At 44.9% G+C, this 13,033-nt stretch overlaps 1 protein-coding gene across 1 annotated transcript; it reads right to left on the bottom strand.

The window, feature by feature from the left end:
* Positions 1 to 8,829: 8,829 nt before the first annotated feature.
* LOC141605157 (CRS2-associated factor 1, mitochondrial) lies at positions 8,830 to 12,755 on the bottom strand. The gene is made up of 5 exons (XM_074423824.1): positions 12,079 to 12,755; positions 10,841 to 10,968; positions 10,133 to 10,358; positions 9,931 to 10,058; positions 8,830 to 9,427 (listed from the first exon to the last, which is right to left on the bottom strand). Exons 1-5 carry the CDS (start codon positions 12,698 to 12,700, stop codon positions 9,266 to 9,268), a joined length of 1,266 nt encoding a protein of 421 aa, XP_074279925.1. The 5' UTR covers positions 12,701 to 12,755; the 3' UTR covers positions 8,830 to 9,265.
* Positions 12,756 to 13,033: the final 278 nt, after the last annotated feature.

Below are 13,033 nucleotides of genomic sequence, written 5' to 3'. Positions count from 1 at the left end.
CAGTTAGATTGCGTATCTCAACTGTACTTAAACGTTTTTAGCATATTGGTCGTGTCCTTTGCTGCACCTGAACAGGCCGAGGTAGCAAGGTTCACGTTTCCCAATTTGCTTAGCAACATGTTGGCATGTCGGTCGCTTCCTCCTCCACTCCCGGCTTTGGCCGAGGCGGTCAGATTTGCGCTTCCCAACTGCTGTTGTAAACATGTTATCATATCGGTCGTTTCCCCGTCACTCTCGGCTTTGGCCGAGGCAATCGTGGTTACGGCTCGACTGCATTCGTATCTATAGACATATTGATCGCTTCCTCTGCCACTCCCGGATTGGCCGGGGGCAGTCAGATTTGCGTTTCTCAACTGTACTTATACGTTCTTAAGCATGTTGGTCGCTTTCGCGAGTATCAACTGCATTTGTAGTGACTGTCCGGCTTCGGTCGTGGCGTCTACTAGTGACTGCCCGGCTTTGGCCGTGGCGTCTACTTTGGTACGACTACGGAGGGGACAAGCATTTCGATGGAAAACTTGGATCACTCTTCATAAGATATAATCACGCGTTGGGGTGCTCACAACGGTCTCGGACACCTCTGCCGCTATACGAAATACTTCCTAAGGTTGTCTGTGTTCCCAGTGGCTCATTAGAGGCACACCCTCCATGTCTGTCAGCCGGTATGTCCCCGGCCTCATTTCTTCAATCACCCTGTAGGGTCCCTCCCAGTTGGCCGTCATTTTACCATGGATGTTTCCATTGTTGGTCGCGGCCGACTTTCTCAGGACTAGATCTCCTACTCTTAAGTCCCTTTTGTGTACCCTACGGTTGTATGCTCTTCTCATTCAGTTTTGATATACTGCCAAGTTGAGTCGTGCCGTATCTCGACTTTCTTCGACCAGGTCTAGGGAGGCTCTCAGGCCTTCTTCATTCTCGGCTGGGTTAAAGGTCTGCGTTCTGAATGTCGGCACCGCTGCTTCAATTGGCAGGACGGCCTCAGACCCATAGACTAGGTAGAATGGACTGTACCCTGTTGCTTCTTTCTTCGTGGTTCGAAGGGACCACAGGACACCGGGTAGTTCATCAGCCCATCTTCCCTTTAGATCTTCAACCTTCTTCTTCAACCCGTTCAGTATTGTTTTATTAGCTGCTTCCGCCTGTCCGTTGCTCTGAGGGTGGCAGACGGAGGAGTATGCAAATTTGATACCGAGCTCTTCCAACCAATTCATCACCATGTCGCTCCAAAACTCTCGGCCGTGGTCAAATACAATGACTTGGGGTAACCCAAAACGAGTTATGATGTTCTCCCAAATCACCTTTCTTACGGCCGCCGTGGTCTTGGCAGGTACCGCGACAGCCTCGACCCATTTGGTGGAGTAGTCAACGGCGACAATCAGGTACTTCCTTCCTCCGGAGGCCGTCGAAAATGGTACTAATAAATCCATCCCCCACTGTGCAAATGGTAGGGGACTAAGTACTGGTTGCAGGTCTCGGGAAGGCGCATGGATTACCGGAGCATGCATCTGACAATTCTTGCACTTCTTGGTTTTTGCCCTGGAATCTTTCAGCATGGTAGGCCAGAAGTAGCCGGCTCGGAGAGCTTTGTGGGCTAGCGTTCTCGCCCCCATGTGGTGTCCGCAGATGACTTCGTGAATCTCTGTCAGTATAAGCTCCGCGTCGACTGGGCCGACACATTTCAAGAGTGGTCTTATCACGGACCTTCTGTACAATTCTCCTTCGAACAACAAGTACCTTGCGGCGATCCTTCTTATCTTCTGAGACAGACTGCGGTCCTCCGGCAACTCTTTTGTCAGCTTGTATTTCATTATCGGAGTCATCCACGTCGTCTCGGCTTCGATGTCGTCCACCATGACGACGGTCTCAGTGATGCTTTTAGCATTTCTGATATCCACCAGCACGGTTCGACTAACATTTTTTATGCTTGAACTGACAAGTTTTGAGAGAGCGTCGGCTCGGTTGTTCTCAGACCTGGGGATGCACTGTATTTGGAAAGATTTCAATTTTGAGGTGTCAGCTTTTACCCTCTCCAAGTACCTTACCATCCCGTCGTCTCGAGTCTCATACTCTCCTCGGATTTGATTAGTCACTAAGAGCGAGTCTGTTTTCAACACAATATGCTCCGCCCCGGCAGCTCTAGCTAACTCGACTCCAGTTATCACCGCCTCATATTCGGATTCGTTATTTGAGGTCGAGAAGGTAAAATTCAAGGCGTACTCAAACTCGTCTCCGTTAGGGCTGATGATAAGGATACCGGCTCCTGAGCTGTTCGTCGTGGAGGACCCGTCGGTATACACTTCCCACACACCGGGATGTGATTCTTCTTGATATGTGCACTCGGCCAGGAAGTCTGCAAGCGCTTGCCCCTTTATCGAAGGCCTCGGCTTGTACTGGATGCCAAAGCCGGAGAGCTCCACCGCCCATTTGATAAGTCTGCCGGATTTTTCGAATTTTTCTAATGCTTTCTCCAATGGCTGGTCGGTTAAGACCGTTACGGAATGTGCGTCGAAGTAGGGTTTCAGCTTCCTTGCGGCAACGACGACGGCGAAGGCTGCCTTTTCGATTAGTGGGTAATTTCTTTCGGCGGCCAGCAGTTTATGGCTGATAAAGTAAATTGGGTGTTGCTGCTTATTTTCTTCCCTGACGATTACGGACAGACCGACCGTGGCCGAGGTAATCGCTAAGTATAGATATAGCGTCTCCCCGGCGTCGGCACTGGACAGGGGTCGGTAGTGTCGAAGGTGGGCTTTCAGTTGCCTGAAAGCCGTGCTCTATTCCTCCCCCCAGCTAAAGTTTTTATTCCCTTTCAGCACTTTGAAGAACGGAGTGCTCTTGTCGGCCGACCGAGAGATGAAGCGGGCAAGAGCCGCCATCCTTCCTGTCAGCATCATAACCTCTTTTCGATTTCTCGGCTCCGGTAGGTCTAGTATTGCTTGGATTTTCTCTGGATTGGCATCAATTCCCCTGGCGCTGACAAGCACGCCGAGGAACTTGCCGGCCCGGACACCGAAGTTGCATTTCTTTGGGTTAAGCTTCATTTCATATTTCCTTAGTGAACAAAATGTCTCGCTCAAATCGGCTAAGTGCTCGCTGTCAGACTTGCTTTTTACAATAGCATCGTCGATGTAAGCCTCGATGTTTCGCCCTTTTTTATTTTGGAACACTTTGTCCACCAGCCTAGTGTAAGTTGCGCCAGCGTTCTTCAAACCGAACGGAATCATTTTATACATGAATGTGCCGTGTATGGTGATGAATGCGCATTTAGGCATATCTTCTTCGGCCATAAATACCTGATGATACCCTGAGAAGGCGTCTAGAAGGCTTAGCATGGTGTAGCCTGCCGTGGCGTCAATTAAACTATCTATTCGAGGCAAGGGATAACAATCTTTAGGGCACGCTTTATTAAGATTGGTAAAATCAACACACATCCTCCACGCCCCTGACGATTTCCTCACCATTACAACATTTGCTAGCCACTCATGTTAAGTACAAGGCATGATAAAGCCCGCCGCTAGTAATTTGTCTACTTCAGCTTTGATGGCCTCATCCTTCTCGGCCGAGGAGTTCCTCATCTTCTGCTTGACCGGCAGAGCGGTGGAGAGTACGTTCAGCTTGTGAACGATCACCTCCCGGCTCACGCCTGGCATCTCGGCAGCTGAGTATGCGAAGACATCTTTGTTCTTCCTTAGCAGATCTAGGAGATCAGCTCTGAATTTTGGCTCCAGGTCGACACCGACAATTACGGTGCGCTCTGGGTCAATTTCCACTTCTTCGGTCTCGGCTCCTTCGACCATGCCGACGTTAGTGTTCATCGGATCGCCCTCCTGCTGCAAGGATGGGCTCTTCCCCTTCTCCGATTTCTTCGCCACTTTGAGGGATTGCATGTTGCACCCCCTGGCAGACACTTGGATATTGACTATTTCATCTCTCTCGTCCTTTGAGACGAGCTTTTGTGCTTCCCCCCGGTCCGAGACGTACATCAATGTCAGGGCCCGGATGGACATCACTGTATCGGCCTCGCTCAAAGTGACCCGGCCTATGAGAACATTGTAGGCGGACGAACCGTCGATAACCACGAACTCAGATAAAACATTTTTAGCCGCATCCGCTTGGCCGAACATCACCGGCGGATCCCGATTAACCCCGGGGGTACAGGCGGCCCCAGAGAAGCCGAATAGCGGGTTAGTGCAGGGGCTCAGGTCTCCAATATTCAGACCGAGATTAAGAAAGCACTCCCTGAACATGATGTTCGTGTAGGCGCCTGTGTCAATCAGGCACCTTTTGACCAAGTGGTTGGCTATTTCTAGGTGGACTACGAGCGGGTCGCTGTGCGGGGCGACGACTCATTCGTAGTCCTTCTTTCCGATGGTTATATCGGGGATGGTTATATCGGGGATCGCTGTTTTAGGCACAAAGTTGATGGCTTGGTATAACTCATTTAGGTGCCGTTTGTGCCCATTAGCTGACCCACCGTTCTCGTTTCCTCCGATGACAACCTGGATCACTCCCATCCGTTGGAATACTGATTTTCTATTCCCCCCATCGGCGCTTGCTCCTGGGCCTCCAGCTACATATTTGCTGAGGCTCCCCTTTCGGATTAGCTCTTCGATGGCGTTCCTTAGGTGTCGACAGTTGTCAGTTTTATGGCCGGTGTGGCCGTGGTACTCGCAAAGCGGCTTGTGTCACCGTCCCCCTCGCCTTGGGGGCCTTGCCCACTTCTCATCCATCATTCTTGCTTAGGGTAAAGACCTCGGCCGGAGAGGCGACCGGGGGGGGTGAGACCGCTGCACCGCTTCGGTTGTACGATCCCGAACTCCCCGGCGCCCGCCGAGTGTGTTTCCTATTAAATCTCTCGGGCCGTGATCTATTCCCGTCACGGCGTCCTTCATCTACGTTGTCCCGGCGGCTCTTCTCTCTCGGGTGCCCGGCTTCACCGTGGCCTACCCAGGTTTTGTGATAGTCCTCCACCTTTACGGCTCGGTCGGCCATCTTTCTCGCGGAGTCTAGGTTGAGGTCTTCGCACTTGATCGCTCGTTTTTGAACTCGCCTTTTGGGAGGCCTTTCATCGCCGCGAAGGCCGCGATTCGGTGTTCACTCACGGATCGCCGAACCTTAGCGTCGAATCTTTTCACGTAGCTTCGGAGGGACTCGTCCTCCCCCGGTCGGATAGTTAGGAGATCCGATGTTTCCACGACCCTTCTCTTGTTGCAAGCATCTTGGGCTATGAAATTGTCTCTCGTGTCGGCATAACAAAGATACCGAGCCATTAGGTAGCCCCTTGTACCAACTCGAGCCATGCCATGGAGGGTCGTTGGGAAGACTCGGCACCACACCTCATCAGTGCTCGCTCCCATACCGACATGTACGACTCGAAAGCCTCGGCATGGTCGGTCGGGTCGCTATCCCCTTTGTATGATAAGGGCGGCGGCTTCGACTTAGTCGGCACGGGGATCTCTAGGACATAGGTGCGAGGGGGGTCGATCACGTGTCGAATGACACGCGGCGATCGGCTCCTCGCAACCTTAGTCCGGCTTCTCTCCCTCTAGCGGGAAGGGCTTCTTGTCCGACTTTGGTGAGTCGGACTTCTTTTATTCCTTCGGGGCTGGCCTCGTTGTTGTTGCATGGCGACGCTGTCCTCCCGCGAGGGGAAGGACTCAGTGTCCGCCACCGGCACCACGGGCTCTGTCGGCGTCCTAGCATGCCCGACTCCTTGTATCGCTCCGGTCAAGTTGTTCGGAGTCACTTTATGGGCCCTGGTCACCTGTGGATGCGCTGCCGTCACCGTCGTCGTGACAGGGGTGATCGGCGTACTACCCATCAGGTCCAGGAATAGCTTCAATTTGGCCGCATCGACCACATGTCCCATGACGGTGACTTGGTCGGTAGGCGCGGTGTGTTTCGGCTCTTTCGGCATCCGAACATCACCGGCTCGGTGACTCGGCGGTGGGGGATCGCCGATCTGAGAGTGCATTTTAACGTGTCATCCTGGAAGAATGCGGTTCCTTCAATCACGATTTCTTGTTCTTTGTGACATCTTCTTAGCTCATTTGAATGATTTTTCTCTTTTTTTTTTTTTTTTTTTTTTTTTTTTTTTTTTTTGTAATGTAGGTGACTAGCTTTTAGTATCTTTCCCCACAGACGGCGCCAATTGTTCCGGTCGTAATTCCGGAGCAGGATTGTGACCACTTAAGCTTGTTGAATGATGTCGTTGCTCGTCTCTTCCTTTCACTCTCTCCTGTAAAGATGAACAAACTGAGGGCTCGGCTTGGTACCGAGCGTACTCACTCCGACGCTCAAGTCAGTAAACTTAAAGAGATAAGTTGTGTGTTAACTTGGCAAAGTATATTGTAGAGAGATAAGGGAGTTTATACCAGATTTTCCAGTTAGTTTCTTAATGAGAGGTGATGAGTATTTATAGACTTTCACCTTTTGTCACGTAGTGGCCAAGTGGCCAAGTGGCTAGCAGGTGGAAAGACTATCTTACCCTCGGCCGAGGGACCCATGATGCCTAGGCAGCTGGTTGACTCCATGCCGAGGGGATTTGGATGTGAGTACGCGGATATGCCTCTCGCATAGGCTAGTTGCCGAGCCGAGACCAGTGACAGCCGACGGGCTTTTTGCTAGGGTCATTAATATGTTGACTTGCTGTCTTTTATCTTTGACCTTGCTCAATATGTTGACTCGGTCAGCGGGTGCAGAATATGCCCCATCAGTTTTAATTTCATATTTAGAAATTTAAAATTGAATAAAAAAATAGGAGAGTGTGTTAGGTGGGTCACATCAAGCTAGTATGAAATCGGCTTCACCGTTGGAGTAAGTTGTAGCTTGAAATGATTGTAGCTCAAAAAAATGATGTGGCAAAGGTAAACTAGTACCAACTAGCTTACCATTGTAGATGCTCTAACCGGTTTTGGTATTCTACTAACCTGGTATCGGTGATTATGATTCCCTTTAGACCTATAAAAAAGAAATATAGGCATATTAATCATATTTTAGTTTAATAGTTAAAATGAGATGTTTTTAATATTTGAATATTAGGTTTTAATTTGGAAATTCTGTGTCTCTAAAGTGTAAAGTAAATTTTTTATTTTAGTTAATAAAATAAACATATGATGAGACAGTACAATTTTACGATTTGGTATTGATGGAAAAAAAGTTTTGGTCAAGCTCACGGTCAGATATATTACCAGTCTCTTTGAGGGCTTATAGTGGTGTTTACCACCCTACAAGTCGACCAGACAAATTCATCAAATTGGGTATATTTTTTTTGGGCAAAGATCATCTCCATTTCTTGTTAATTTCCTCCCATATTACAATATAATATTATACCTCTTTTTCTATTGCATTTTTCCTTTATTTATCGATTAAAAACATGGACCGTTAGATTGCCGTGAGATGAAATCTTGACCCTTGATAAGAAATGGACCCTCCATTTCTTTTAGGAAATGGAGAGAATCCTAATTGTATTTTTTTAGTCAAACATATGAAATTAATTTAAAAGGAATGAGTAACTATTAAACGATCCATATCAAACCCAAATTTTATCTGCATATGTAGTCCCCCAAGAGAGTTGACTTGCTAACTTGAAATTATCAAAGCGTGTAGACGGACACTATCCGTCTAAAGCTGTAAATGGATAGTAATTCTCTCACAAAATTCAAGTAAGAGGGCAAATGGGGGTATCTATTTCCCACCCACTTGTATTATCCATTCTTATTTTGTAAGAGTGACACTATCCGTTACAACTTTAGACGATTTGTGTGAAATTATAGACTAATTTTTTTGACAAAAATGTCAACACTAAAATATTCATGTGTATTAGTATGACATGGAGTATTTGTTTACTTACACAAATTCTCATTATAGACGGACACTATCCGTCTATACGTATAGACGGATACCATTTCTCCTCACAAAATACCCATTTGCCATAAAGTGGGATGCACATGTGGGGTGCCCCACCTTGTCCCCCTACCCATTTTATTAGAGGTCTTTACCCGTTTATACGCCCCACCCGTCTATACCAAGACCTATTGGTTTACTTAATTCAGGTCGGCGGTCAAGGACACTCCCAACTTATTTATCATAGTATTCGACAATTCGTGGCACAAAATGATGAAATAAGGTCTTTGTCTTGATGAGTTGATTCTAGTCCATGGCTCATGGGGTCGGCGTTACTTTATTTGATGTAAAGTATATACTCTATTCTAAAATAATTATGCTCTACTCTCGAGTCTCGACCACACAAGTGTTTCAAACCATAATAACTAATAAAACGAAAGTCGGATTGATCATCAATCAAAATGACTCGTATTAGATAGCTTAACTGATGAAATCATTGAGCAAGAAATTATCTTCTACTTGTATCAAACGTAAAGTATGATTTGACATCAAAAGCATCTACTCCGCATTAGATAGCTTGAAAAATTTTTGTGTCCTCCGGGAGTACCATACTCCTTACACCTAAGTTATTACACAAAATCTCATTGAAGACGGGTGATATCTGTCACAAACTTGTGACGGATACCGTTACCTCTCACAAAATGCACATTGAGAGGTGAGTGAGAAGTACATGGGGGTGCCCCACCTTGTCCCCTCTCCCTTTTTGTGAGAGGTCACAAGCTTGTGACGAGATTAACCCGTCACAAGCAAGACTAGCTGAAGTTATTATTATATTCCATTTGGTGAATTAGTTTTAAGTGTAAGGAGTAGGATACTCCCGGAGGACATACGAATTTTTCAGATAGCTTAACTGATGAAATCATTTAGCAATGATAATTGGTATCGGTACTTGAATACAAAACCCAAGAAAAATTAAGCCAAAGTTCATAATCCGGAGAAATATTGAACGCATTTCAATAGTGAGTAAAAAGTATATCCACACAAGGAGCATAAAATCTGATTTAAGTTTCTAGCACAAAAGAATATGCAAGTGAAAAATAAATTAAAAATAAATAAATACTCCCTCCGTCTCAGTCAATAATTTACATTTGCTTTATTTCCTCCTCACAAAATAAAACAAATGTAAACTATTCACTGGGATAGAGGGAGTAGTCCGGAATCTAAGACCAGCTTTGCTACATATGGAGTACAAAATACTCATAATCTCATTTCTGTCATTCTGTATATGCACAAGTCTCAGAGTGTCTTGTGCACTTGGTCATAAATTTATCTGGTAAATAAGCAAGCTTATAGGGATATTGAATATTGAAATCGGGAAAGTGAAGAATATACAACTAAACAACCTATCATGAGCTCAGTTGGATCAATCCCAAACTAGATTATCAACGGACATCTCAAAAGGCTCTCGTTCTGTAAGGACTGGTTCTGTAAGGAAGACTCCATCCTCCTTAGGCTGATACTCCTTTCCTCGCCACATTACAATTTGTTCCTTCATGAATGTAACAAGGATGCATGGTACAAGATCCTGGTAACATTACAATTCGTTCCTTCCATCAAGAAAATAGTAGATGCGGGGTATAATTAAGGCAACACTCATCATGCAGTGATAGCAGTATAGGGTAAGAGAAATGTAGTAGGACAACAGAAATAATAGGTGCCAAGTTCACCTTCTTCGTAAGTCGGCAAATAGCCCTGTCCTCTTAGTAATTATCCTATTATTGGTTGTACTTTATGTAAAGTTCACAGTCCTATCTATTGCTTTGTACTCTGTAAATTGACTATAGGTGCCCAGAGACATTAGACAATTGGTTTTCAGTTGTAGTTTGCATCCTTGAGTAACTATCCTTTCGCAAGAATCGGGTATGTTTAATGGGTTAGTCTCACATGTAAGAACATCTCTTAAATTTTTGTGGTGGAATATCATCTGCATATTTTCTATCCTACTATAACACGCCCTCCCATTATAATTGCCTCAGGTACATGTGCCAAGAAAAATTTAAAACCGTGAATTAAGGAAAGAGAAATTACCCTCAGTTTGACGCCTATTTTCTTATGATCACTCTTGTCGAGACCTGTGCAGTCTATCCGAACTAGCTCCTCCACGAGGAAAGCATCTCTAACCATCGATACCAGATTGCCGTAGTATCCATTTCTGCCTATATTGCCATGTCAGGGATTAGAACAATTAGAGGAACAATTTCAACAAAACTTCAATAGCACAAAATATTACCAAGTTTAGTCAATGCAGGTACAGCCAATCCTCGTTTTCTAATTTCCTTTGTCTCTTCGATGCTCAGACCCTCAATCGTAGTCTTAATTAACTTTGGATAGATGGGCTCACTGGGTTTCCACAACATTAATGGAATCACAGGCCTCCTCTTGGGTTTGTAATTCCTGCCTCGATACAAAACAAGAAGACGCCCATGTCTGAGGATGATCTTGCCAAATGTTTTATCCTACAATAGTAGAAGAAAAGTTAAATGCTCCGTATTAGTTCTATAAAACAGATACCACACCACAAACTGTTTAAGCTATGCATATAAAATTTGGCTTAGTAGAGTTAACAATTTAACGTAAAAGAGAATCTGAACTGTGGTTGTACGAAAGCAGTAAAAGATATGCCTCGAAAGATACATCCACATCATGAGTTATTTGAACAAAGTCGCTCTTTTATTTGATAGCCTTCTCACATCCCCGTGAGTCTTGTACGAGATGGTGTCATCAACAGAAATTCTAAGGTATCCCTAATATTATTATAAAATTAATGGTTTGGTCTGACATGTAAGGCAGTCTCATATAAGGTTTTGTGAATTCCTACATATGGTATTCCTGAGGCTTTCTATTTTCCAAATGCCTCTTAGACTAATTCTCAAGCCAACCTTTACAAGATACACAAAAAGAGATTAGAGTAGCATCAAATCTGAGGATAAATACAGACCTCGAGCTGCGTGCAAACATTTTCCATGTCAATAGTTGGCACACCCATACATTTAATCCTGACCGCCTCAGCATGCTTCCAGTGATTTTGTATATCATTAAGCATGTTGTGTGTTAGGCCATCTCTCCCTGAAAGTGAGCACCGAATGTCCATAACATCAAGCAATATCTATGATCTAGCTGACTGTAACTGCTTCAGCATTGTCAATACGATAGAAAATTGAACTCCCATAAATAGTAGTCCCTCTGTCCCGGTCATTTGTTGTCCTTTTTCATTTTGGGGTGTCTCAGTCAATTGTTGTTCTTTCTATTTTAAGAATGAACTTGATGAGCAATTTGATCATTTACACTCAATTTGTTCTACTTATCATTTAGTAATTAACTCCCTCCTCTTTCCTTGGTCTTTGTGCCAAAACTAAAGGACAACAATTGACCGGGACGGAGGGAGTACTCCAACTATATCCGATAAATACTCCACAGCTTGGTTTTTTGCCTGCTTTTGTAACAAGGGCACTACCCTACAATGACCCCATTCCATAGACAACTTCACAACATAGTCTGTGGTCGGTGTATATCTACCCAATTGGCACCCCAATTTCTGTAAAGAGGCTCCAATCTCAACAGAATAAAAAGTCTAACACATACGCAAGCTCTTTCTTATGATAATAAAGACAGACTGTTACACAGTATGTTGTTATATAGCCCTGCTTCTGAACTGATCCAAACCTGAGTCAAATACGACAACATTACCACACCACCTCAAAGGCTCCCGCAAATTATGGGGTAATGGGGTCGGCTATAATAAGCCATATTAGGTAGGTTGTTCACAAATACTCCCTCTGTCCCGATCATTTGTTGTCCTATTCCATTTTAAGGTGTCTCTGTCAATTGTTGTCCTTTCTACTTTAGGGTTGCATTTGATGAACAATTTGATCTTTCACACTCACTTTGGTCCACTTGTCAACTTATAATTGACCTTCTCCTATTTCCTTGGTCTTGGTCTTTGTGCCAAAAACAAAGGACAACAATTGACCAGGACGGGGGGAGTAACACATAATGAAAATTACGACGAGAATTGGATGAATCATTAACTCAATTGCCAAAATGAACAACCCAAAAAAAAGACCCACAAAGACAGCAAAACATAAAACATAGATTATGAGAAATTTCAGTTAGGCATTTCATCAAACATATGGTGCGCACAAAACTAAAAATGGCGACACGAAAAATCGAAAGTACCCAGATTAATCTGACGCTTAGTCTTGGCTCGAAGACAATTATCAACCAGTATCTTCATCTCCGCCTCCGTCAACTCCTTCCCTTGAACATGATCCCTCATCACCTTCCTCTTCTTCACTAACTTCTTATCCTCCACCTCCCCCACCCCCGCCAACAAAACATCACCGTCCTCGTCATCTCCATCAACCGACCTAACCCGAGGAGGCTTAACCGGGGCGCAGAACCCGGTCCATTCCCGATCAACCCGACCCGGTCCAAATGGAGAGTACCGGGGTTCGCGAAGCCCAATTGGTCGAGAATTGGGGTTGGATTCTGTGTAGCTGAAACGGAAGTCAAAGGGAAGGGTTGACTTTTTATTGTTTCTTCTGTTGGTGGTGGTGGGGGTGGGGGTGGGGGTGAGGGAGGAGGGTGGACGGTAGCGGGGCTTTTTGGTCTTTTTGTTTGTAGGGTTAGGGTTTGTAGGGTTAGGGTTATTAGGGTTTGGGGAGAGGGAAGGTGGGGGAGTGAAGGAGTATTTGGAGCGGAGGGTTGAGGATTTGGTGGTGTTTGCGGCGGTGGTGGCGAGGTGGCGGATGAGGAAAGGAGAGTTGAGTTTTTGGCGGGAAATGAGGGTGAGAAACATTGGGGATGATCTGATCACTGTAGCCGTTGGGATTTGGGTCGTTATTTGTTAGTGTATGATGAAACCCAGAATTACGGGTAATATGTTATTATTTTACAATAAAATGTTATTTTCTGATAATATTTTATTATTATTTTTCACATTATTTTTAGGGTAAAAAGTAACACTTTTAATTATAACTTTTTGTGGATTAAATGGTTACATTTTCTTAAAAAATGACAACATTTTACTCGTCTTATTTCAGACGGGAAAACAGTCCGTTTGAAATAAGAATTTGCGTATGACGAATTAATAATGCAAAAAAGAGAACATACTCGGTATGCAAATGCATAT

The sequence above is a fragment of the Silene latifolia genome, chromosome 10 (assembly GCF_048544455.1).
Source record: "Silene latifolia isolate original U9 population chromosome 10, ASM4854445v1, whole genome shotgun sequence".
Classification (NCBI taxonomy): domain Eukaryota; kingdom Viridiplantae; phylum Streptophyta; class Magnoliopsida; order Caryophyllales; family Caryophyllaceae; genus Silene; species Silene latifolia.
Note: the sequence above shows the minus strand (reverse complement) of the source record. Positions and strands in the feature narration are given on the sequence as shown.

Coding starts and splice junctions, on each gene's coding strand:
- LOC141605157 (XM_074423824.1), bottom strand. CDS start 12,700: ATGTTTCTCACCCTCATTTCCCGCCAAAAACTCAACTCTCCTTTCCTC. Junction 10,359..10,840: donor ATGTTTGCACGCAGCTCGAG/GTCTGTATTTAT, acceptor CTACTATTGTAG/GATAAAACATTTGGCAAGAT. Junction 9,428..9,930: donor AAATAGGCGTCAAACTGAGG/GTAATTTCTCTT, acceptor TAATGTTACCAG/GATCTTGTACCATGCATCCT.